The following is a 25569-nucleotide window of genomic DNA, read 5'->3' as shown; positions in this document are numbered from 1 at the left end:
GTGTTCTCAATCTGTCCAGATCTACAAATGGTTGCCCTTCACTGTTCTCAATCTGTCCCAGATCTACAAATGATTACCTTTACTGTTCTCAATCTGTCCAGATCTACAAATGGTTACCTTTACTGTTCTCAATCTGTCCAGATCTACAAATGGTTACCTTTACTGTTCTCAATCTGTCCAGATCTACAAATGATTACCTTTACTGTTCTCAATCTGTCCAGATCTACAAATGATTACCTTTACTGTTCTCAATCTGTCCAGATCTACAAATGATTGTCCTTCACTGTGTTCTCGATCTGTCCAGATCTACAAATGATTGTCCTTCACTGTGTTCTCAATCTGTCCCAGATCTACAAATGGTTTGCCCTCACTGTGTTCTCAATCTGTCCCAGATCTACAAATGGTTTGCCCTCACTATGTTCTCAATCTGTCCCAGATCTACAAATGGTTTGCCCTTCACTGTGTTCTCAATCTGTCCAGATCTACAAAGACGCCATGACCTCCAATGCCCAGTTCCCCAGCTACTGGCACAAGAACTTTGCCCTGGTGTGCGACAAGCTGCGACAGGTGGTGGATCCTGCAGAGGGCGTATCGCTGATGAGGTCTACCCTCACCCACTTCAGGGCCTACCTGAGGTCAGACCCCCAGGATACTCAGGAACACGCCATCAGGGATGCCATTGACAAGCTGCACAACTACCTGGATGTGGTCAGCAAGACTGGCTGAGGGAACAGGTGTGTTGTGGGGACATTTTGAGGGAAATCTCTGTGTTTGTGTGTGGTGTGTGTTGTGTTTGTGTTATTTGTGTTTGTGGTGTGTGTTATGTATGTGTGTGTGAGATGTACGAGGGTCATTCAATAAATAAGGTGAATTTTTCGGTATAAGGACTTCTAATACAGATAGAAGCTTACTCGTACTCTTTTATCCAGCTCAGTGAGTTCTTTTTTTAACACATCCCTAAGGTAATAATAACGATAATAATAATACATAGGTTTTTCTATGGCGCGATATCCAGTACCAATGCTGCTCAAAGCGCCTTACATCATCCAGTTGACTATAAACATGCCTTAAAAAAACACATCAACCGCTATCTCACAATGGAAAACATCCAGTGTGTTCATATGAATGAAAAAGCACACTTAAGAGATGACTCAGATAATAAAAGCTGTGCAGTAAATAAGGCTTAGATTAAAACAAAATGCATTTCATAGAACACACACACACACATGCACACATGTGCGTGCACACACACACACACACACATATATATAGATGTCCCTCCCTTACAGCCACACACACAGACACACAAACAACTAAAAACTAAATTGCATAAGCATTAAGATATTTCTTATTTTCTAATGTAGAATTCTGTTTGGACATACTTACATGCCTACACACTTACACACAGGTACCAGAGCACTGTACCCTCACAAACACATGCACGCACATACGCATGCACACACGCCCATTAAAAATAACCAGATAGAAAAAATGCCATCACATCTAAGACCAAAACTACATAAAATACACAATGCATTAAAACAGAACTACAAAAATACTAGTACAACAATACTTGTTAACAGGACTACTTTGGTTTTACCATTCCGCCCAGAACAAAAATGCTTACGGAAAAGGTAAGTTTTCAGATCTGACTTAAAGGAATGCAGATCAGAGGAATTTCTAAGAGACGAAGGTAGAGAGTTCCTCACTTGGGGAACCTGAGCTCTGAAAGACCTATTTCCAGCGCATTTCAGATTAGTCCTTGGAACTTTAAGCAGCTTTTCAGAACTGGATCTGAATGTTCTGTGCGGTTCATAAGTTTCCAGTACAGAGGAGAGATACAATGGAAAAGACTTGTCAAAATGTTTGAAGGCGAGTGTTGCTAACTTACAGTGAATGCGGCACTCAATCGGAAGCCAGTGTAACCGATTCAGCAGAGGTGTAACATGATCAAATTTCTTTTTGACGAGAACCAGGTAGGACAGACATACTGAGTATGAACAAGTTCCTAAGGTATGACGGACATAATGCAGTATGAACAAAGTTCCTAAGGTATGAGGACATAATGCAGTATGAACAAAGTTCCTAAGCTATATGGACATATTGCAGTATGAACAAAGTTCCTAAGGTATGAGGACATAATGCAGTATGAACAAAGTTCCTAAGGTATGAGGACATAATGCAGTATGAACAAAGTTCCTAAGGTACGAGGACATAATGCAGTATGAACAAAGTTCCTAAGGTATGGGGACATAATGCTGTATGAACATAACTAAGGTATGACAGACATACTGCAATATAAAATAAGGTTTTCTTCACACACAATAATAGTCTTGTGGGATGTGGAACTGGAACTGATTTCCAGTCTGTAAGCTGCTGAATTTGTTGTTGTTGGAAGAAGCAAGTCTACATTATTTTTGTGAAGACTGCCCTTTTTCAAATCGTAAGCCCTTATGCAGCAATGTAAAACTCAAGTCTCTGAACATAATCATTATCTGAGTATTTGTTTTTTGGAAGATGGATACATTGTTTAAGTAGAGTGTGTCTGTGTGAATGGGTGGGGGGAGGGAAGGGTATGTGCTACCTTTGGTTTTTTGCAAGATGAACTTGTGCATTGTGTTGGTAGAGGGTGTGAGTGTGTTGTGTTGGTAGAGGGTGTGAGTGTGTTGTGTTGGTAGAGGGTGTGAGTGCGTGTTGTGGGAGGGCGGGGGCGTATTTGAGTCTGTGGAGAAAAGAACTCTGATGACATCACCATCACAGCATAAAGAAACTTTAAAGGGGAAAACCTGTGTTTGCTGTTGTTGGTGATGGTTTTATCAGTTACAGATCAACTGAAGAAGCATGTACTATAACTGGGACCAGCTACGTCATATATCTGTATGTCAGCAGTGACCTACAAAACTTTGCCTGTGAGAACAGTTATGTCATATGTCAGCAGTGACCCACAAAACTGCCAGTGAGAACAGTTATGTCATATGTCAGCAATGACCCACAAAACTTTGCATGTAAGAACAGTTATGTCATATGTCAGTAGTGACCCACAAAACTTTGCCTGTGAGAACCAAACTGGGGGATGTGTAGAAACCTGTTCTTTGTTGAGTTCCGTCCTTGGTAAATGTTGAGACAGATTCATCCCTATTTATTTATGTTTAAAGATTTGGCCATTTTACAAGAATCTCATCACTTGTGATGTACATTTCACCAACACTGACCTTGCTGTTCATCAACACAGTTCTGTGTCCAACACTGACCATGCTATTCATCAACACAGTTCTGTGTCCAACACTGACCATGCTGTTCATCAACACAGTTCTGTGTTAGCTTTATTCATGGAGACCAGTCTGTGTTGTGCCTTCACAGATCATCCTCCTGTTCCTCCACACACCACAGAGTTCATCATCATCCATTCATTGACAACATTGTTCATTACTTTATTCATTCTTAATCACCCTTTCCTTTCTTTTATCATCCTTTCATTGACTGACATCATTCATTACTTTATCTGTGTGAACATTTACTATCTTGATCGACTTGAATGTACAGTATTTTGATCCATGTGAACATAATATATCATGATGTGCACATATAGTATTTTATTCCATAGTATCTTCATGATGATGTGAGTATACAGTATTTTGAACCCTGTGAACATATAGTACCTTGATCCATGTGAACATACAGTACCTTGATCCATGTGGACATATAGTACCTTGATCCATGTGAACATACAGTACCTTGATCCATGTGAACATATAGTACCTTGATCCTGTGAACATATTGTACCTTGATCCATGTGAACATATAGTACCTTGATCCATGTGAACATACAGTACCTTGACCCATGTGGACATATAGTACCTTGATCCATGTGGACATACAGTACCTTGATCCATGTGGACACCTTGATCCATGTGGACATATAGTACCTTGATCCATGTGAACATATAGTACCTTGATCCATGTGAACATGTAGTACCTTGATCCATGTGAACATACAGCACCTTGATCCATGTGAACATGTAGTACCTTGATCCATGTGAACATACAGTACCTTGATCCATGTGGACATATAGTACCTTGATCCATGTGAACATATAGTACCTTGATTCATGTGAACATACAGCACCTTGATCCATGTGAACATACAGCACCTTGATCCATGTGAACATATAGTACCTTGATCCGTGTGAACATACAGTACCTTGATCCATGTGAACATACAGTATCTTGATCCGTGTGGACATAGAGTACCCTGATCCATGTGAACATACAGTACCTTGATCCATGTGGACATATAGTACCTTGATCCATGTGATCATGTAGTATCTTGATCAAAGGTCGTTCATTACAGTGTCGATGACCCCTTTACACTAAAACAGTCATCATTTTCTGTCAGGATATCTTTCTGCATTCTGTAGAAATGTCAGGCAGCATACCAGCCACTGTGGCAAAGTGGTTAACATCACGGACTGACAGCTGGGAGGATGCAGGTTTGAATCCCAGCGGAGGTGGGTTTTTCGGCCCGTGGCTGGCTCCTACCCAGATTTGAGTGAGCTGTGGGCTTAAATGGGGAGACTGGGACCACACAGTCAAGTGTCATCCACTTCACGGACGCGTCTTTGGGTGTGTTGCTCTAATTTCCTTACCAACACTGCAAGTGTCTGTATTTCTCGGGCGTTAACCAGGCCCGGATATCATTATGCCAGGAAGCATAGAGTACAACCTTGTCACGCAGTCCCAAACCAAAATGGACCTCCATAGCAATATCGTCGTCGTCATCCTCCTCCTCCTTCATCATCATCAATGTAAACAAAACAGTCTCAAAGTCTGTGACCTTTCATGCCCTGCTCTCATGGTGACCTCAGTTTCGATACCCTTCTACTTCCGTGCTTGGGGTGAGTCCTGTCAATGTCTTCAGTGTCGGCAGATGCATGAGGGGCTGTTGTTTTGGGGACGTAGTGGCGGTCTCCACTCTGGGAGGGATGCTCACTCAGTCTGGCTCCGCAACTAAGCCATTATTGTCATTAGTAGGGGGCTTAGGAGGTGGTGTGCTAAGTACGTTAAATCAGAACAGGCACCACTGAACACCACCAAAGTGACTCAACAGCAGTGCAGGGCCTCCTCTGGTGCGTGGCCTCCTGGCGACCTAACATCGATGGTTCCCCGCGGACTGCCGACACTGGAACTGTGACAGACGAACCGGGGTGTGGCCATGTATGGGGGAATCTAAATGAGCGGTATGGGAGAAATACCACTGAAAGTCAGGCAGAATTGTGCTTCAGCTGCAATTAAACTTCTCTTTACTTATCTGGTCTTGGTGCCTGGGTGTGGTTTGGTTGATTTGTGAATGAATTGTTGCTAAAGATAGCTTCATATGCTATAGTTGTGGTATTTGCTTGATTTGTGAATGAATCATTGCTTAAGATAGCTTCAGATGCTATAGTTGTGATATTTGTTTGATTTGTGAATGAATCATCATTGCTAAAGACTGTTGCAAATGCTGTAATTCTGACATCTACTGAGGCCTCAACTGTACAATATTGGGGAAAACAAAACCATCTGTGGAAATGTTTCATCTCTTTTGTTTCACCAACATTTCTGGTTTAACGTTACTGAAGGGTCTTCATCAAGGTGGTTTGCCGACAACTTTCACTCTGCTTGAGAGATTAAAGCAATGGCATTTGTAAAACAGTTTCAGTTTCAGTAGCTCAAGGAGGCGTCACTGCGTTCGGACAAATCCATATATGCTACACCACATCTGCCAAGCAGATGCCTGACCAGCAGCGTAACCCAACGCGCTTAGTCAGGCCTTGAGAAAAAAAAAGGTGAATAAATAATAGATAAGCGTACATAAATAAGTAAATAAATAAATAAATAATAATTATAATACATAAAAAAGGGGTAGTAATAATAATAATAATAATAAATAAATAAATAGATAAATAAATAAGACAACAATGGTGATAAATAAGCAAATAAATGTAAAACGTGAAGACACACATTCACACATACACCCACACATGCATAACAGATATGCGCCAAACGTGCAGTTTCACAGATATGTTGTAAAACAACAACAAGCAAACACCCAACTTTCTCTCGAGTAGTATTTGTTCTTTATACATTTCTCTTTTTTTTATATATATATATATATCCTTGAACAGTAGATAGGCTGTGTGCAGTCAAACTCTCAAAGTGTTTTGCTTACACATATTGTGTGTGTATTTATGTGTGCGTGAACATATCTATATATGCTTATAGTTTAGAACACATATACATATACTGCTTTAATTTTTCTATAATTCAGCTTCACAAACTTCCATTGGCAAGTCCCATTCCACAATGGTTCAGTTCAGTTCAGTTCAGTTCAGTTCAGTTACTCAAGGAGGCGTCACTGTGTTTGGACAAATCCATATACCCCACACCACATCTGCTTTGCAGATGTCTGACCAGCAGCATAAACAAACACACTTTACCCTTGAGGGGTAATAAAAAAGAAATGAAGTAAAATAAGATATAAAAGTAAATAAAAAGAAAAGTAATTAAATCAGTGAACTGATAAAATAGTAAATAACGGATACTGAAGCACAAAAACAGTCTTTTTTGCCGCTGATCTCTGCGAACGTCATCTACAGGTGACATGACAGTGCAGATGTGATGACCTGGGCCTGACTAATGTGCAGGCATTTCAGGGCCGCTTCCAACTCCTGGATAGCCTCCGCCCTAGTGAACCATGCTATGTGCCGGTTCAGGGCAGCGGTTCTGTGCTGGTTCAGTGCAGCGGTTCTGTGCTGGTTCAGGGCAGCGGCTCTGTGCTGGTTCAGGGCAGCGGTTCTGTGCTGGTTCAGTGTGGTTGTTGTGGACAGAGACGGGAGCATGGCCAGAGGGACAGTGACCAAACCTTGACAGGCCATGTCGGTCCTGGCTCCATCCTGCATGTCACACACAGGGGAACACAACACTTACATGCTTACTTTCAACACTTTATTTCTCACGCTAACAACACAACACTTACATGCTTACTTTCAACACTTCATTTCTCACGCTAACAACACAACACTTACATGCTTGCTTTCAACACTTCATTTCTCATGCCAACAACACAACACTTACATGGTTACTTTCAACACTTCATTTCTCATGCACTTACATGCTTACTTTCAACACTTCATTTCTCATGCACTTACATGCTTACTTTCAACACTTCATTTCTCATGCACTTACATGCTTACTTTCAACACTTCCTTTCTCTCGCTAACAACACAACACTTACATGCTTGCTTTCAACACTTCATTTTTCATGCTCACAAAATTGTTACATGTGAAGTAATTACACTCCATTTCTGGTTGTAACAAAATGGCTCCATGTTCACTCTCTCTGGGTGACGGGCCCTGGTTGAGGCCCCATTGTTCACAACGGTTTCAGACAATGGATCCTGATTGAGGCTTTATAACATTTTGATTTTCTGGAGTGGCACCTAATTTGCATAATGATGTTATAAGCTAAGAATATCTTTACTGGCCTTTCCACTCTTCACTCCGATCAATACATGCTGAGTGTGTTGCTGCGCTCGTGAGCAGGAGAGTAATTTTTTTAGCTGACTGGTTCACATGACCAGTGTCCTTAAACAATGGCATCTGACCCAGTTTCTTTCCAGTCAAATAGCAGACGAGTTTCCTATGAAAAAACCAAATTGGAGCACTATAATGTTCTCAATTCAAACTTTAGTATGATATCCCCCCCCCCCTGCCCTCCCCCCCCCCCCCTCCCCGCCCCATTCTTCTTTCCAGTCAACTAGCAGAGGACTGTTTCCAATGAAAAAGCCCAATCAGAGCTCTATAATGTTCTCAATTCAAACTTCAGTATGTACCCCCCATTCTTCTTTCCAGTCAACTAGCAGAGGACTGTTTCCAATGAAAAAGCCCAATCAGAGCTCTATAGTGTTCTCAATTCAAACTTCAGTATGTAACCTACATTTCTCAGAATTCTCATTACAACAAAATAGTTGCATGCGAAAATAGTACACTCTGTTTCTTATTGTAAAACACAAATGGCTCAACATTCCTGAACAGTCATGGTGTATGGTGTATCAGTACTATCTCCCGTGTTAAAGATTCTGATAATGATAACTTTATCTCATGTCATTTGTTTTGTGTACAAACTTGTTTATGCACTGACATATAATATATAAAATATGTGCATCCACTTACATACACACTTACTTGTCAATGTGCACACTTGCACATATACATGTGTGCAAACAAGCACATGCACACATTAATAAACATACACACAACCATCAATGCACACACACAGAGCATGAACACACAATTTTAAACACACACTCACATCAACACACACACACACACACACACACACACACACAGGTAACACACTCACCAGCAGTGCTGACCACCAGCAGGACACGTGGTCACTGATCATCTTGGTCAACAGATGGCCGCCTCTCCCCTCCTGGCCACACACACACACACCATCTGATGGAATGTTATACACACATCAACACCCCAAATCACACACCATCTGATGGAATGTTATACACACAGCAACACCCCAAATCACACACCATCTGATGGAATGTTTCACACACATCAACACCCCTAATCACACACACCATCTGATGTAATGTTTCACACACATCAACACCCCTAATCACACACACCATCTGATGGAATGTTATACACACAGCAACACCCCAAATCACACACCATCTGATGTCATGTTTCACACAGATCAACATCCCTAATCACACACACCATCTGATGTCATGTTTCACACACATCAACACCCCTAATCACACACACCATCTGATGTCATGTTTCACACACATCAACATCCCTAATCACACACACCATCTGATGTCATGTTTCACACAGATCAACATCCCTAATCACACACACCATCTGATGTCATGTTTCACACAGATCAACACCCCTAATCACACACACCATCTGACGTCATGTTTCACACAGATCAACACCCCTAATCACACACACCATCTGATGTCATGTTTCACACAGATCAACATCCCTAATCACACAAACTATTTGATGTCATGTTTCACACAGATCAACACCCCAAATCACACACACCATCTGATGTAATGTTTCACACAGATCAACACCCCTAATCACACACACCATCTGACGTCATGTTTCACACAGATCAACATCCCTAATCACACACACCATCTGATGTCATGTTTCACACAGATCAACACCCCTAATCACACACACCATCTGATGTCATGTTCACATGAACAGCAACACCCCAAAGAACACAAATCATCTCCTGTAATGTTATACACACAGCAACACCCCAAAGAACACAAATCATCTCATGTAATGTTATACACACAGCAACACCCCAAAGAACACAAATCATCTCATGTAATGTTATACACACAGCAACACCCCAAAGAACACAAATCATCTCCTGTAATGTTATACACACAGCAACACCCCAAAGAACACAAATCATCTCATGTAATGTTATACACACAGCAACAACCCAAAGAACACAAATCATCTCATGTAATGTTATACACACAGCAACACCCCAAAGAACACAAATCATCTCATGTAATGTTATACACACAGCAACACCCCAAAGAACACAAATCATCTCATGTAATGTTATACACACAGCAAGCAGTGAAACAACCTTACAAACAACGTAACAAAACAATGACAAGCCGTGAAACAATGTTACAAACAATGTTACAAACCACTGACAAGGAATGAAACAACATTAGAAACCACCGACAAGCAGAGAAACAACTCAACAAACCACTGACAAGCAGTGAAACGTTACAAACAACATTACAAACCACTGACAAGCAGTAAAACAACATTACAATGTTACAAACCACTGACAAGCAGTAAAACAACATTACAATGTTACAAACCACTGACAAGCAGTGAAACAACATTACAACGTTACAAACCACTGACAAGCAGCGAAACAACGTTACAAACCACTGGGTGAAACAACTGTCAGAAAGGTGGGAGCTGACCTTGGCCTGTTGGAGGAGGAGAGAGGGGAGGTGGAGGGCGGTGACCAGGTGAGGGGACAGCTGTGGAGCCAGAACGCACAGCAAGCTGACCGCTGCCAGTGCCTGACGTCCCACCACTATCACTGCCTGTAATGACCATCACTGACCACTATCACTGCCTGTAATGACATAATGACCATCACTGACCACTATCACTGCCTGTAATGACCATCACTGACCACTATCACTGCCTGTAATGATATAATGACAATCACTGACCACTATCACTGCCTGTAATGATATAATGACAATCACTGACCACTATCACTGCCTGTAATGACATAATGACCATCACTGACCACTATCAATGCCTGTAACAACCATCACTGACTATTATCACTGCCTGTAATGATATAATGACAATCACTGACCACTATCACTGCCTGTAATGAACATCACTGACCACTATCACTGCCTGTAATGATATAATGACAATCACTGACCATTATCACTGCCTGTAATGACCATCACTGACCATTATCACTGCCTGTAATGACCACCACTGACCACTGTCACTGCCTGTAATGACCATCACTGACCACTATCACTGCCTGTAATGACCATCACTGACTATTATCACTGCCTGTAATGACCATCACTGACCACTGTCACTGCCTGTAATGACCATCACTGACCACTATCACTGCCTGTAATGACCATCACTGACTATCATCACTGCCTGTAATGACCATCACTGACCACTGTCACTGCCAGTAATGACCATCACTGACCATTATCACTGCCTGTAATGACCATCACTGACCACTATCACTGCCTGTATTGATATAATGACCATCACTGACCACTATCACTGCCTGTTATACCATCACTGACCACTATCACTGCCTGTAATGACCATCACTGACCACTATCACTGCCTGTAATGACCATCACTGACCACTATCACTGCCTGTAATGATATAATGACAATCACTGACCACTATCACTGCCTGTAATGACCATCACTGACCACTATCACTGCCTGTAATGATATAATGACCATCACTGACCACTCTCACTGCCTGTAATGACCATCACTGACCACTATCACTGCCTGTAATGATGTAATGACCATCACTGACCACTATCACTGCCTGTAATGATATAATGACCATCACTGACCACTATCACTGCCTGTAATGATATAATGACCATCACTGACCACTATCACTGCCTGTAATGACCATCACTGACCACTATCACTGCCTGTAATGACCATCACTGACCACTATCACTGCCTGTAATGACCATCACTGACCACTATCACTGCCTGTAATGACATAATGACCATCACTGACCACCATCACTGCCTGTAATGACATAATGACCATCACTGACCACTATCACTGCCTGTAATGACATAATGACCATCACTGACCACTATCACTGCCTGTAATGACATAATGACCATCACTGACCACTATCTCTGCCTGTAATGATATAATGACAATCACTGACCACTATCACTGTAATGATATAATGACCATCACTGACCACTATCACTGCCTGTAATGACCATCACTGACCACTATCACTGCCTGTAATGACCATCACTGACCACTATCACTGCCTGTAATGACATAATGACAATCACTGACCATTACCACTGCCTGTAATGACCATCACTGACCATTATCACTGCCTGTAATGACAATCACTGACCACTATCACTGCCTGTAATGATATAATGACAATCACTGACCACTATCACTGCCTGTAATGATATAATGACCATCACTGACCACTGTCACTGCCTGTAATGACCATCACTGACCATTATCACTGCCTGTAATGACCATCACTGACCACTATCACTGCATGTAATGATATAATGACCATCACTGACCACTATCACTGCCTGTAATGACCATCACTGACCACTATCACTGCCTGTAATGATATAATGACAATCACTGACCATTATCACTGCCTGTAATGACCATCACTGACCATTACCACTGCCTGTAATGACCACCACTGACCACTATCACTGCCTGTAATGATATAATGACAATCACTGACCACTATCACTGCCTGTAATGATATAATGACCATCACTGACCACTATCACTGCCTGTAATGACCATCACTGACCATTATCACTGCCTGTAATGACCATCACTGACCACTATCACTGCCTGAGGTGATCATACAGTCAGAAATAGAATAACTGAACACTGTATTTCCGTTCAAAATCTTGCATTGGCAAATTGATCTGCTCTACTGTGTCCTTTCTCGCAATGACATTCATTTCCCAACACCAACAACACCACTCCAACCACCCCTATCACCAACACACACACACACACACACACACACACACACACACACACCTTTTGATGCATTTACTGTAAGATTTGCAGAATATCATTTCAGTTCCGTAAGTTACTTATAATTATTTCTTTTGTATTAAAAGAAAAAGGGAAAAAAACAGGAAAAAAACACCACGAACATGAAGGTAACAGAAAAATGACCAACACATCAGGAGGGATGGAAGCTGGATGCAACAATTTCAACTTATTACTTTACCAGAAGCCCTGACAGAAAGTGTGAAGATCAGCTTCTGTGCGGTTGTGGGAATGGTGTGGAGAGAAAGTGTGTGATGACCTGTGTGGTTGTGGGAATGGTGTGGAGAGAAAGTGTGAAGCTCAGTTGTGTGGTTGTGGGAATGGTGTGGAGAGAAAGTGTGTGATGACCTGTGGGGTTGTGGGAATGGTGTGGAGAGAAAGTGTGTGATGACCTGTGTGGTTGTGGGAATGGTGTGGAGAGAAAGTGTGTGATGACCTGTGGGGTTGTGCGAATGGTGTGGAGAGAAAGTGTGAAGCTCAGTTGTGTGGTTGTGGGAATGGTGTGGAGATTAAGTGTGTGATGACCTGTGGGGTTGTGCGAATGGTGTGGAGAGAAAGTGTGGAAGTCAGCTGTGTGGTTGTGGGAATGGTGTCGAGAGAAAGTGTGTGATGACCTGTGTGGCTGTGGGAATGGTGTGGAGAGAAAGTGTGTGATGACCTGTGTGGTTGTGGGAATGGTGTGGAGAGAAAGTGTGGAAGTCAGCTGTGTGGTTGTGGGAATGGTGTGGAGAGAAAGTGTGTGATGACCTGTGTGGTTGTGGGAATGGTGTGGAGATTAAGTGTGTGATGACCTGTGGGGTTGTGGGAATGGTGTGGAGAGAAAGTGTGTGGTGACCTGTGTGGTTGTGGGAATGGTGTGGAAAGAAAGTGTGTGATGACCTGTGTGGTTGTGGGAATGGTGTGGAGAGAAAGTGTGTGATGACCTGTGGGGTTGTGCGAATGGTGTGGAGAGAAAGTGTGTGATGACCTGTGGGGTTGTGCGAATGGTGTGGAGAGAAAGTGTGAAGCTCAGTTGTGTGGTTGTGGGAATGGTGTGGAGATTAAGTGTGTGATGACCTGTGGGGTTGTGCGAATGGTGTGGAGAGAAAGTGTGGAAGTCAGCTGTGTGGTTGTGGGAATGGTGTCGAGAGAAAGTGTGTGATGACCTGTGTGGCTGTGGGAATGGTGTGGAGAGAAAGTGTGTGATGACCTGTGTGGTTGTGGGAATGGTGTGGAGAGAAAGTGTGGAAGTCAGCTGTGTGGTTGTGGGAATGGTGTGGAGAGAAAGTGTGTGATGACCTGTGTGGTTGTGGGAATGGTGTGGAGAGAAAGTGTGTGGTGACCTGTGTGGTTGTGGGAATGGTGTGGAGAGAAAGTGTGTGATGACCTGTGTGGTTGTGGGAATGGTGTGGAGAGAAAGTGTGTGATGACCTGTGTGGTTGTGGGAATGGTGTGGAGAGAAAGTGTGTGATGACCTGTGGGGTTGTGCGAATGGTGTGGAGAGAAAGTGTGTGATGACCTGTGGGGTTGTGCGAATGGTGTGGAGAGAAAGTGTGAAGCTCAGTTGTGTGGTTGTGGGAATGGTGTGGAGATTAAGTGTGTGATGACCTGTGTGGTTGTGGGAATGGTGTGGAGAGAAAGTGTGGAAGTCAGCTGTGTGGTTGTGGGAATGGTGTGGAGAGAAAGTGTGTGATGACCTGTGTGGTTGTGGGAATGGTGTGGAGATTAAGTGTGTGATGACCTGTGGGGTTGTGCGAATGGTGTGGAGAGAAAGTGTGGAAGTCAGCTGTGTGGTTGTGGGAATGGTGTGGAGAGAAAGTGTGTGGTGACCTGTGTGGTTGTGGGAATGGTGTGGAGAGAAAGTGTGAAGGTCAGCTGTGTGGTTGTGGGAATGGTGTGGAGAGAAAGTGTGGAGGTCAGCTGTGTGGTTGTGGGAATGGTGTGGAGAGAAAGTGTGAAGGTCACCTTCTGTCTGGTCCTGGGAGTGGTGTTGAGGGCGTCAGCGTACTTGACTACGTCAGGCAGCCAGTGGCCCGGTGGTGAGGTCTCCAGCACCAGTAGCACCACGTCCGACTCACTCAGGGTTCGGGTCACATCCGTCTTCACCTCAACACCTCAACGACAGCAATGTTGTCTTGTAGATAGGCAGCAACAGTCACACAATACAAATCAAGTAATACATGGAAATGCATTTTCATCTATCTCTTTGTCTTGAAATTCTTTGAAATACAAATAGATACCTAATTAATTCTACCTGTATTGCTGGATAACAAATAGTAAAGAGTGGTAACTTTCTCCATTCACAAGGTACACAACTTAAGTCAGTGCTGCTTATGGTACTGATTCAGCTAGCACACAGGTAAATAAAAGATACATTGGAACAAACCAAGACACTTCCCCTAAAAAGGAAGCACCAGGTTTGCTCTTATACCGATCATCTGACATGTGCCCACAGCAGCAAAGACAGAAGAAACGTGCAAACACAAATAAGCTTTTATTCAAGACTGGCATAGCCTCTTTAATCCTGAACAAGCCACACAGAACACATGGACAATACAGAACAAACACATGGTTGCCTCGGTGGTTTTTCAACTGGAAATTAACAAATAATGAGGCCAGGAGATGAAATGATTAACAAATAGTAAAGAGTGGTAACTCTCTCCATTCACAAGGTACACAACTTCAAGTCAGTGCTGCTTACGCAACCGATTGCTTGCACACCAATTGCTGGATAAGCTCCAGTCAGTTCACACAGCCACACACACAAGCACACCCACACCCACATTTTTTCATTGATGGCTTGATGTAAAAAAGCAATTGTTGCTTATTCAATTTACCATCATGAAAGGATAATTATGTCAGCATCTGTCTCTCTCTCTCTCTCTCACACACACACACACACACAGAGCCATACACACACACACACACAGCCATACACACACACACACACACAGCCATACACACACACACACACTCACACACACACACACACACACACACACACACACACACACACACACACACACAGCCATACAGACACACACACACACAGAGCTACACACACACACACACAGCCACACACACACAGAGCCTCATCCCCACCCCCACACACAGTGTGGATTACCTGTCAACAGAGGGTAACAAGCATCACACAGGTCCAGGGCTTCCTCCACCACTTCACTGGCTGTCTCTGCCATGGCATGCAGCATCACTGTCACAGGCTGCAACGTTAACATCATGTAGTGTGTGTGTGTGTGTGTGTGTGTGTGTGTGTGTGTGTGTGTGTGACATCATGCAGTGTCAAGTGTCACAGGCTGCAACGTTAACATCATGTAGTGTGTGTGTGTGTGTGTGTGTGTGTGTGTGTGTGTGTATGTGTGTGTGTATGGCTGTGTGTGTGTGTGTGTGTGTGTGTGTGTGTGTGTGTGTGTGTGACATCATGCAGCATCACTGTCACAGGCTGCAACGTTTACATTATGTACTGTGTGTGTGTGTGTGTGTGTGTGTGTGAGTGTGTGTGACATCATGCAGCGTCAGTGTCACAGGCTGCAATGATGTGTCTAACATCACTGATACCTGTGTGTGTCCAACATCACTGATACCTGTGTGTGTGTCCAACATCACTGATATCTGTGTGTGTGTCCAACATCACCAATACCTGTGTGCGTCCAACATCAGTGATACCTGTGTGTGTGTCCAACATCACCAATACCTGTGTGTGTCCAACATCACCAATACCTGTGTGCGTCCAACATCAGTGATACCTGTGTGTGTGTCCAACATCACTGATACCTGTGTGTGTCCAACATCACTGATATCTGTGTGTGTGTCCAACATCACTGATACCTGTGTGTGTCCAACATCACCAATACCTGTGTGTGTCCAACATCACTGATACCTGTGTGTGTCCAACATCACTGATACCTGTGTGTGTCTCCAACATCACCGATACCTGTGTGTGTCCAACATCACCAATACCTGTGTGTGTGTCCAACATCACTGATATCTGTGTGTGTGTCCAACATCATCAATACCTGTGTGTGTGTCCAGCATCACCAGTACCTGTGTGTGTCCAAACAACTGTCCACCAGCCAGTGCATGCAGCATCAGTGTGACGTGGCTCTCTGTCGCCCCCCACACACACACCTTCAGTGCTGTCTGCTCCATGACTGAAACAATAACTCAAAACTTTAACTGATAAAAAAGTGTCATCATAATTACACTGGTGATTTTACAACAGTACCAGGAAGTATCATCACAACCAGCAGATTATACTGGGCTTCAAGATGCTAAATGTTGAACACAAGATGAGTGAGTAAGATGCTAACTGTTGAACACAAGATGAGTGAGTAAGATGCTAAATGTTGAACACAAGATGAGTAAGATGCTAAATGTTGAACACAAGATGAGCGAGTAAGATGCTAACTGTTGAACACAAGATGAGCGAGTAAGATGCTAAATGTTGAACACAAGATGAGTAAGATGCTAACTGTTGAACACAAGATGAGTAAGATGCTAACTGTTGAACACAAGATGAGCGAGTAAGATGCTAAATGTTGAACACAAGATGAGCGAGTAAGATGCTAAATGTTGAACACAAGATGAGTGAGTAAGATGCTAAATGTTGAACACAAGATGAGTGAGTAAGATGCTAACTGTTGAACAAAAGATGAGTAAGATGCTAAATATTGAACACAAGATGAGCGAGTAAGATGCTAAATGTTCAACACAAGATGAGTAAGATGCTAGTGTTGAACACAAGATGAGTAAGATGCTAACTGTTGAACACAAGATGAGTGAGTAAGATGCTAAATGGTGAACACAAGATGAGTAAGATGCTAGTGTTGAACACAAGATGAGTGAGTAAGATGTTAAATGGTGAACACAAGATGAGTGAGTAAGATGCTAAATGGTGAACACAAGATGAGTGAGTAAGATGCTAAATGGTGAACACAAGATGAGTGAGTAAGATGTTAAATGGTGAACACAAGATGAGTGAGTAAGATGCTAAATGGTGAACACAAGATGAGTGAGTAAGATGCTAACTGTTGAACACAAGGTGAGTGAGTAAGATGCTAACTGTTGAACACAAGATGAGTGAGTAAGATGCTAGTGTTGAACACAAGATGAGTGAGTAAGATGCTAAATGTTGAACACAAGATAAGATGCTAACTGTTGAACACAAGATGAGTAAGATTCTAACTATTGAACACAAGATGAGCTGTCCTAGGACTTCTGGCCTCGAGGAGAAGTCCACTCCGACGCAGGCATTGAAATCCCGAAGGATGACCAGCCTGTCCTTTCTGTCTACCGCTGAAATGGTGCGGCTAAGCTCCTCGTAGAAAGCTTCTTTGATGTCATCAGGGTTGGTCATCATCGGGGCATAGTAGCTGATGACTGTGGAGAAGTGATCCTCGGAGAGCTTCAGACACAGGGTCATCAGCCTATCGTTTATCCTATGTGGAAGGCTGTCAAGCTGTCGTTCAAGTTTGGTTTGTATGGCAAAACCCACACCTGAGGTTCGTGGGGTGCCATCTGGCTTCCCAGTGCAATAGAAGGTGTAGCCCCCTCCAACTTCCTCCAGCTGGGTTTCACCGGCAAACCTGGTTTCACTCAGGGCTGCTATGTCCACCTGCTAGTGATAAAGCATTCTAGCAATGAGCGCTGTGCGCCTTTCTGGTCTGTCGTGCCTGTCCAAAAGGGTGAAAACATTCCAGGCACCCAGAGTCAGGGTATGACTCCTGGTTCTTTTCTTCTATTGTTTTCGGCCGCTAGTGTTGGATGCCCATGTTGGTGTGGTTTCCTACTAGGTACTAGGTGAGGCAGGCTTTGTTTTATCTCCCCTTTAGACTTGGTCGACTTCACATAGTTAAAAAAATTTTTCTTAGATTCCATGGAAATTTTTTTTCCCAAATTCTCTTCTATCCTTTCTGATTTTCCTATTACACAGATTTTTTGATGCTACATATTTTTGGTAATCTCTTCCATTTTTTGTTTCTAGAAACCTCTTGTATAAATTGTATTTTTTCTTAATAACTTTCACTGTTTTGAATGTCATCCACACTGGTTTTTTGTTTTTATCTTTCTTTGTTTTTACTTTGGGAATGTTGCTTTCCATACTATTACTAGTATATATCTTCTTCTTTATTAATTCCCAGCACTGTTCCACACTGAAGTCATTTAGTTCACCCCAGTCTGTACTGCTGAATTCAAGTCTCATTTTGTCAAAATTTGCCATTTTCATGTCATATCTCCATTCTTTCTTGTGATTTTCAATATTTGCAGAAACATATAATGAAAAAACTAAAACTTCATGATCACTTTTACCTAATGGGGCAAGGTGTTGGATATCTGATACTAAGGCTTCATCATTTACTATTACTAGGTCAAGAATGTTATGTCTTTGTCCTTCTCTTCATCTTGTAGGGTCCTTCACCACTTGATAAAGAAAACTGTCCACACTAAGCATACACAAAGCATGATCCAGTCATATTTTGTCAGGTTGTTTGTAACCTAAATGACTCATCCATTATAATGCTGTGAACAGCGTCAGACACCGGGCTATATTTTGCTACAAAGTGATTTCATTCCGTATTACGTATTCCGGCAATATTCACTTTTCTTCCCAATCCACTCTTGTGACTGACTGGCGGAGTGAACGTCCACGCCTTGTTGTGAACACTATTCATTCCACCTTGTGGAGAAAAATTATGGATATTACCCAAAAATATTGGCTTTGGGCTGTGGTTCCATACTCTAGTGAGTGTCTGTAAACTTAACAACTGTCAACTTCCAGCACTACAAACCTAAGTCGGTCTGTCTACTTTTACTTTCACTGAACATGCGTTTGATTGAAGTTTCAGAGCTACTTTGGTAATTCAAGACACGAAGAACTATTGCAATGGAAAGAGCATTAATACCCGCCTATCACAGTTTAAATTGTAGCATCAATAAAACAAATGACACGAGTTTTGTACACACAATTACCTGCAGAACGATGAACTTTGGATTGTCGGTCCAATCGCCTGCGCTCTGTCGCTTTCAGTTCCGGTTCAAAGGTTGCTGAGCGGTTTGGTGCGAATGTTCTTCACTTTTGCATGCACTGTCACAATAGTAGTGCGGCTGTACCTAGTGTGTTTGAGTGACAGCTTGATATCCAACGTACCCTTCTCTGTATGATTTAGGCCATGTAATTTGGTGTTGGTTTTGTGTTAATGCAGAATAATTTGTCATCTGTTTTCTTATAGTCTGCAAAAACTGTGTTGCCTGGGTGCTAGAACTGGGCTAGATGGCAGTGATCTTCTATTTTTAGATCAGTAACCTAGATGGGGGTTTCTCGTCCGCTCGTCTGTGCGACTAGCGGAGTGAATGTTGTTGTGTGTTCTGATAGTTCTAGTCGTCCAGCTGAGACCGAGACAGCAGTTCCGATGCGTCGTCATGTTTAGCTGCTGTCTTGACAACGTAAAGGGAGATGACTCTATCCTACAACTCCCACCCCTTTTTGAGGGATAAACATGTTTGGATATATTTATGTTTAGACCTGTATGTTAAAGGGCTCAAGGCATTTATCTTTTGATAATAAGTCAAATTATGAAAGATTAAATTATCAAATATATGAACAATACAACTACCAACTTTTGTTTGTTAGAACCGGCACAAACTAAACACTACCAACTTTTGTTTGTTAGAACTGGAACAAACTAAACATTGTTAATGTTACGACATAGAGCGTTACAAAGAGTGAAATGTCACAGATCTAGCCGCTGAGGTTTTCGGATGATTCTCTGGGATCTGCGGAGAGTCGGGATCTCAGGAGCTATGTGGTTGGCTGATCTAGTGTTGCTGTGGGGAAAGGTCTTGGTGTTGATGGGCGTTGAGAAGGAGGTGGAGGTGCTACTGGAGGGTTCTCAGTTGCAGCAGTTGTTCCTTCGGGGGGATGGACATCACTGGGGATTGCAACCAGGTGTGTGTGATTGCGTCTGATGGGGCTACTGTCCGTCAGAACAATGAAGGAACGGGGATGTGATGTTTTTGGATGACCTCTCCAGATTTCTTCATGTCTTTGACAAAGACGGTGTCTCCAGGTGTGAGAGGTGTTGCTTCTCTTGTAGCATGGCGACGATTGAAGAGGTTGCGTTGCTTCTGTTTCTTGCTTTCTTCTTTCTGTCGGATGAGGGAGTGATCGGGGGTCTTTGGGAGAAGATTGGAGGGGACATTGGGGATCTTTGTTTCAGTTCAGTTTTTTCCCCATCAGGAGTTCACTGGGTGATTTTCCGTTGTGCAGTGGGCTTGCTCTGTACAGGAGAAGAGCATTGTAGGGATCCTTTGATTTTTTTAGGAGGTTTTTGACTGTTTGCACAGCTCTTTCAGCTTCTCTGTTACTTTGGGGGTAGTGAGGAGAGCTTGTGGTGTGTGTGAAGCCGAAGTCTGCAGCAAAGTTGCGGAACTCTGCGCTGGCAAACTGAGGGTCGTTGCCGGAGATGACAACATCAGGAATGCCATGGACAGCAAAAATGCTTTTCAGTTTGTTGATGAGGTTGCTGCTGGTCTGGTTGTCGAGACAACGAAATTCAGGCCATCGAGAGCAGCAATCAACTACAATGAGGAAGGTTTTGCCGTGAAGTTCGAACAGATCCATACCAATTCATGACCATGGTCTTTGAGGAAATGAGGAGGGCAGGAGGGGTTCTTTTTGGGTTGGTCTATGTTTGGCACAAGTGCCACATTTCTGCACAAGGTCTTCAGTGTCTTTGGAGACGTGCAGCCACCAGACAGAGAATGAAGCAAGCAATCGACATTTCAAGGTGCCCTTCATGAATGCGATTGAACATTTCAAGTCTCATCTGTCTTGGGATAATGATTCTGTCATCGAGGAGCAACAGATCGTCGACGATGGAGAGATGTTCTCTGTCGGTCCAATACTGCTTGATGAGTGGTGACTCTGGCATGTAGGTGGGCCATCCGTTGGTGCAGTTTTCTCTGATTTCAGCTGTTTCTGGGTCTGATTTCTGCAGTTCTTTGATTTCGTGCAGTTTGTTTTTTGAAGCAGGAAGGCTGTCTATGGTCTGCTTGGCCAGTAGTTCAGCTTCTTTGACGAGGTTGATGTCTGCTTTTTCTGGTCGAGAGTGGGGTGCCCGCGACACAGCATCTGCTGAGATTTTGTTTTTTCCTGGAACGTGCGTGACGTTTGGGGGAAATCTCATCAGGCGAATCCTGAAGCGTTTAATGCGTGGAGGCATTTTGGCGACTTTTGTGGTGGACAAGAGAGGGACTAGAGGTTTGTAATCGGTCTCAACTGTGAAGCTGAGTCCGAGGAGGTACTCGCTTAGTCTCTCACAGGCCCATGTGACTGCCAGGGCTTCTTTTTCTATGACAGCATAGTTGCGTTCTGCGTCAGTAAGAGAGCGCAATACGTAGCACACCAGTCGTCATGTCTTGTTGTCGTCTGGAACAGAACTACGCGAAGACCTGCATTGGAAGCGTCAGTGGCTAGGAAGGTTTCTATCTCAGGACTGTAATGGGCCAGGACAGGTGGTGAGAGGAGAAGGTTTTTCACTTGTTGAAAAGCCATTCCCTGTTGGCCCTTCCACGTCCACTCAGTGTCCTTCTGTAGGAGAGCATAGTGGGGCTGTGACGCTGGCCAGATTGGGCATGAACTTGGCCAGTTGGTTGACCATTTCCAGGAAGCACTGAAGCTCTGTGATGTTTGTGGGAGGCGGGAACCTGTTGATGGCGTCCAGTTTTGCGGGATCTGGGTGGATGCCAGAACTGTCTATGATGTGGCCCAGGAAGCAGATGGAGTCTTTTGAAAATTCACATTTCTCATTGAGCGTGAGACCTGCCTCCTGTAGCTGTTTCATGACTTCTCAAAGACGCTGATCATGGGAAGCCTGATCCCTGGCATGTACGAGGACGTCATCCATGTGAGCAACGACACCATCCATGTCACCCAAGATTTTTTTTTTTAGATCTTTCGTTGAAAAATCTCGCTGACAGAACTGATGCCGAATGGGAGTCTGTTGAAACAATATCTTCCAAATGGAGTGATGAACGTGGTGTAGTGCTTGGACTCTTCAGCGAGAGGTATTTGCCAAAATCCGCTGCGGGCATCTAGTTTTGAGAAGACTTTGGAGTCTGAACGTTTTGTGAGGCTCTCGTAGACTGAAGCCATAGGGTGGACTTCACGTTGAACTGACTTGTTCAGTTGTGTCAGATCTAAACAAAGGCGAATGGATCCATTTTGTTTGGGGACGACTACAATACCCGAACACCAGCTGGTGGGCTCTGTGACAGGAGAGATGACTCCTTCATTCAGCATGTGGTCGATCTCCTGTTTGACCTTGGGAAGAAGAAGGTGTTCAATCTTCCGTGGAGCATGTATGCACACTGGTTCGGCCTCAGGTTTCAGCTTGATGGTGTATGTTGTGTCCAGTTTGCCAGGACGTTCATGAAAAAGATCCTGAAATTCACTCTTGAAGTTTGAAGTTGATGGGTTGATTTGGTCAACACGAGAGATCAGGCCTAGTTTTTCACAGGCTGCCTGACTGAGAAGGGAACTGGTTTGGCCTTTCAGAGCGTATATAATTTCCTGTACTGTACAAGTTTTGTAGCAAAGTTTTGCTTGCACAGTGCCTAACAAGGTGAGTTTGGCATTGCCCGGACCTTTCAGCTGCTTGTTTGATTTCTTCAGCACATGAGATTTAGTTCACGATTCACCCACAACTGAAACTGATGCACCCGTGTCCAATTTGAAAGTGTGGGGTTTTCCATTTGTCAAGATTTCTACAGTCCAGCAGTCGTCTTCTGCAAGATGAAAAATATGTCCCAGGAATTCCCCTTCATCTTCAGATGAATCATAGAAATCTTCTTCTGACAGTTCTTGGGCGGTTCTTTGTCTGGGTAGATGTTTGTGGCGTTTTGCGCTGCGACATACAGCTTGATAGTGTTCATAGTTTTCATTATATCGTCGGCAATGTCCCCCATTGTATACAAAAATACACTGACTTGCTCTTCGCTAGGTTTCTGGGTCAATCTAGAACCTGTCCTGTAACGGAGAAACCGTTGTTTCCATTTAGGCCAGTTTGCTCCTGTGCCATCAAATGGTTTTGGGGGTGGGAGGTGAGGGGGTGGAGGAAGGGTGGGTTCCGAGTGGGCTGTTTTAGTTAATTCTGAGTTTAACATGTTTAGGGGACTTGGGAGAGGGGGGGGGGGGGGAGATGGCTGTTGTTTGGAGCTGGTCAGAGGTTTGCCACCCTGGCCTGGAAGGCTGCCAGGAATGGTGCAGCGGCGGCTTCAGTGGGCAAGTTGTTCCATTCCGGGATGGTTCTTGGAAAGAATGTCATCTGCCGGTACTGTCCTGTTGGATAGGATGTCGTATTACTGGGGGTGGGACTTTCTAGTTATGTGGCTGAGGCAGCTGACAGAGGGAAGGTGTTTGGAGTCAACATGTGTGAGGCCGTTGTGCACCTTGTAAAACATGGTGAATCTCACACGCCTCCGTCTGGCTTGCAGCGTTGGCCATCCCAGCTCAAGGAGCATGTCGTCCACACTGGAGGTTTGGCGGAAGCGGTGTGAGACCCAGCGAGCTGCTCTACGTTGCACCTTTTCGATGGTGTTAATGTCTTCAGTGGTGTGGGGATCCCACACACAGCTGGCATACTCAAGGGTAGGGCAGACGAGGGCCCTGTAGACTGCAGTCTTGATGGTCTTACTGGGCACCTTGATGTTGCGGCACACAAAGCCTAGTGTCCAGTTCACCTTGTTGGTGACGCTGTAAATATGCAGGGCCCACTTCAGGTCCTTGGTGAGTGTGACGCTGAGGTACTTGACCTGGGTCTCCTCCTGGAGTTGGTGGCCATGAAGTTGTTAGCTGTGCTCCCGAGTTCTGGGGGTGGAAAGACATCTTCCAGTGCTGTTCCCAGGAGCTAGGGTGTCCACATTCACTTGCAGCTCCTCTTGGTCTTCGGCTGTCTTGACGTCTTTGTGTCATCAGCGAAGAGCCTGGCCCTGGCTGACAGTCCGGTCAGTAGGTCGTTAATGTATAGTAGAAACAGGCTCGGCCCAAGGACGGAGCCCTGGGGGACTCCTGAATCTACTGGAGCAAGCTCTGACCTGGACCCACTGACGACGACCGACTGCTTCCAATCACTGAGGAATTTCTGGATCCAGCTGTTGATGTTCCCGCTGATCCTGTAGTGTCGAAGCTTGTGGGTCATGAGGCTGTGGCTTACTTTGTCGAAGGCCTTCATGAAATCGAAGACAAGTAAGTCCTGGTATCCCTGTTCAAAGGCCTCAGACACTTCGTCCATGAAGCCAAGTAGCTGTGTTTCACATGAGCGACCCTTCCGGAATCCGTGCTGTTCCGTGCAGAGAATCTGGTGCTCCTGGCAGTACGCCATGATCTCGCTGACCAGTATATACTCCAGGAGCTTGCACGGAATACTTGTCAGGGAGATGGGCCTGTAATTCTCTGCATTATATCGTTCCCCCCTTCTTGAAGACAGGACACACGTTGGCAGTCTTCCAGTCAACAGGGACAACCCCAGAGTCGAGGGATGCCTGGTATAGTAGTGTGAACGATCAATGGGGCTAGTTCTGTCGCTAGCTCTCTCAAGACTCGGGGGCTGATCCCGTCTGGGCCGCACGCCTTGAAAGGGTCGAGGTTACGTAAGAGTCTCTCGACGCCGGCAGTCGTAACGTGAACCTGCTTTAACAGGGGCTGCTGATGGTCTCGTGGTGGCATGGGATATCTGACCGTGAACGCTTCATCACTGAAGTGTTCCTTACTGCTGAAGGCAGACTGGAACTGACGGTTTAATATTTCGGCTTTTTTTTTTTTTTGTCAATGGTGACCAGTCTTCCTGCTTCTTTCAGGGTCAATGACCAGTTCTTAACTGCATGATTACCACTGGCTGCCAGCGTTCGAGAAGGTGATACGCATCTCTCGTGGTTCTTGATTGCAGCATTGTCTTCACGAGGGTCTTCTCCTCTAGCTCCGAGTTTGGCAAGCTGATCTGCTGCATTGTTACCTGGGATTCCGCAGTGGCTGGTGTGGTCATTCTGGCAGTGTTAGAGATTTCATTTCTTGGGAAATGTGACAATTGTGATTGGCTGCATGGTACGTGAGGGTCATTCGCTTGTGTGCCAGATTTCATTGCAGATGGCAGTTA

At 44.1% G+C, this 25569-nt stretch overlaps 3 protein-coding genes across 3 annotated transcripts in view; 1 reads left to right on the top strand and 2 right to left on the bottom strand.

Annotated features, from left to right (window-relative positions):
- LOC143296739 (protein O-mannosyl-transferase TMEM260-like) overlaps window positions 1–5307 on the top strand; it is a 63402-nt gene extending 58095 nt beyond the window's left edge. The window contains exon 20 of the mRNA XM_076608802.1: window positions 481–5307. Within this exon, the coding sequence (XP_076464917.1) occupies window positions 481–726 (246 nt within the window). The 3' untranslated portion in view covers window positions 727–5307. The remainder of the gene's footprint in view (window positions 1–480) is intronic.
- Window positions 3098–19526, bottom strand: LOC143296741 (uncharacterized). The gene is made up of 8 exons (XM_076608807.1): window positions 19388–19526; window positions 16463–16569; window positions 15525–15621; window positions 14366–14514; window positions 10035–10160; window positions 8402–8473; window positions 3291–6932; window positions 3098–3212 (listed from the first exon to the last, which is right to left on the bottom strand). The coding sequence occupies exons 2-7, from the start codon at window positions 16565–16567 to the stop codon at window positions 6630–6632; spliced, it is 852 nt and encodes a 283-aa protein (XP_076464922.1). The 5' UTR covers window positions 16568–16569; window positions 19388–19526; the 3' UTR covers window positions 3098–3212; window positions 3291–6629.
- A 2470-nt stretch (window positions 19527–21996) lies between these two features.
- Window positions 21997–22260, bottom strand: LOC143296207 (uncharacterized). The gene has a single exon (XM_076608026.1). It carries the CDS (start codon window positions 22258–22260, stop codon window positions 21997–21999), a length of 264 nt encoding a protein of 87 aa, XP_076464141.1.
- Window positions 22261–25569: the final 3309 nt, after the last annotated feature.

The sequence above is a fragment of the Babylonia areolata genome, chromosome 21 (assembly GCF_041734735.1).
Source record: "Babylonia areolata isolate BAREFJ2019XMU chromosome 21, ASM4173473v1, whole genome shotgun sequence".
Taxonomy (NCBI): Eukaryota; Metazoa; Mollusca; class Gastropoda; order Neogastropoda; family Buccinidae; genus Babylonia; species Babylonia areolata.
This window is presented reverse-complemented; position numbering and strand designations above follow the sequence as displayed.

Excerpts from the sequence above, each read along its gene's own strand:
- LOC143296207 (XM_076608026.1), bottom strand. The coding sequence starts at position 22,260 with ATGAAACAGCTACAGGAGGCAGGTCTCACGCTCAATGAGAAATGTGAA.
- LOC143296741 (XM_076608807.1), bottom strand. The coding sequence starts at position 16,567 with ATGGAGCAGACAGCACTGAAGGTGTGTGTGTGGGGGGCGACAGAGAGC. Across the intron at positions 15,622-16,462 it reads AGTTGTTTGGACACACACAG|CCTGTGACAGTGATGCTGCA; the intron begins GTACTGGTGATG and ends TTAACGTTGCAG. Across the intron at positions 6,933-8,401 it reads GCTGGTGGTCAGCACTGCTG|GATGGAGCCAGGACCGACAT; the intron begins GTGAGTGTGTTA and ends TGTGACATGCAG.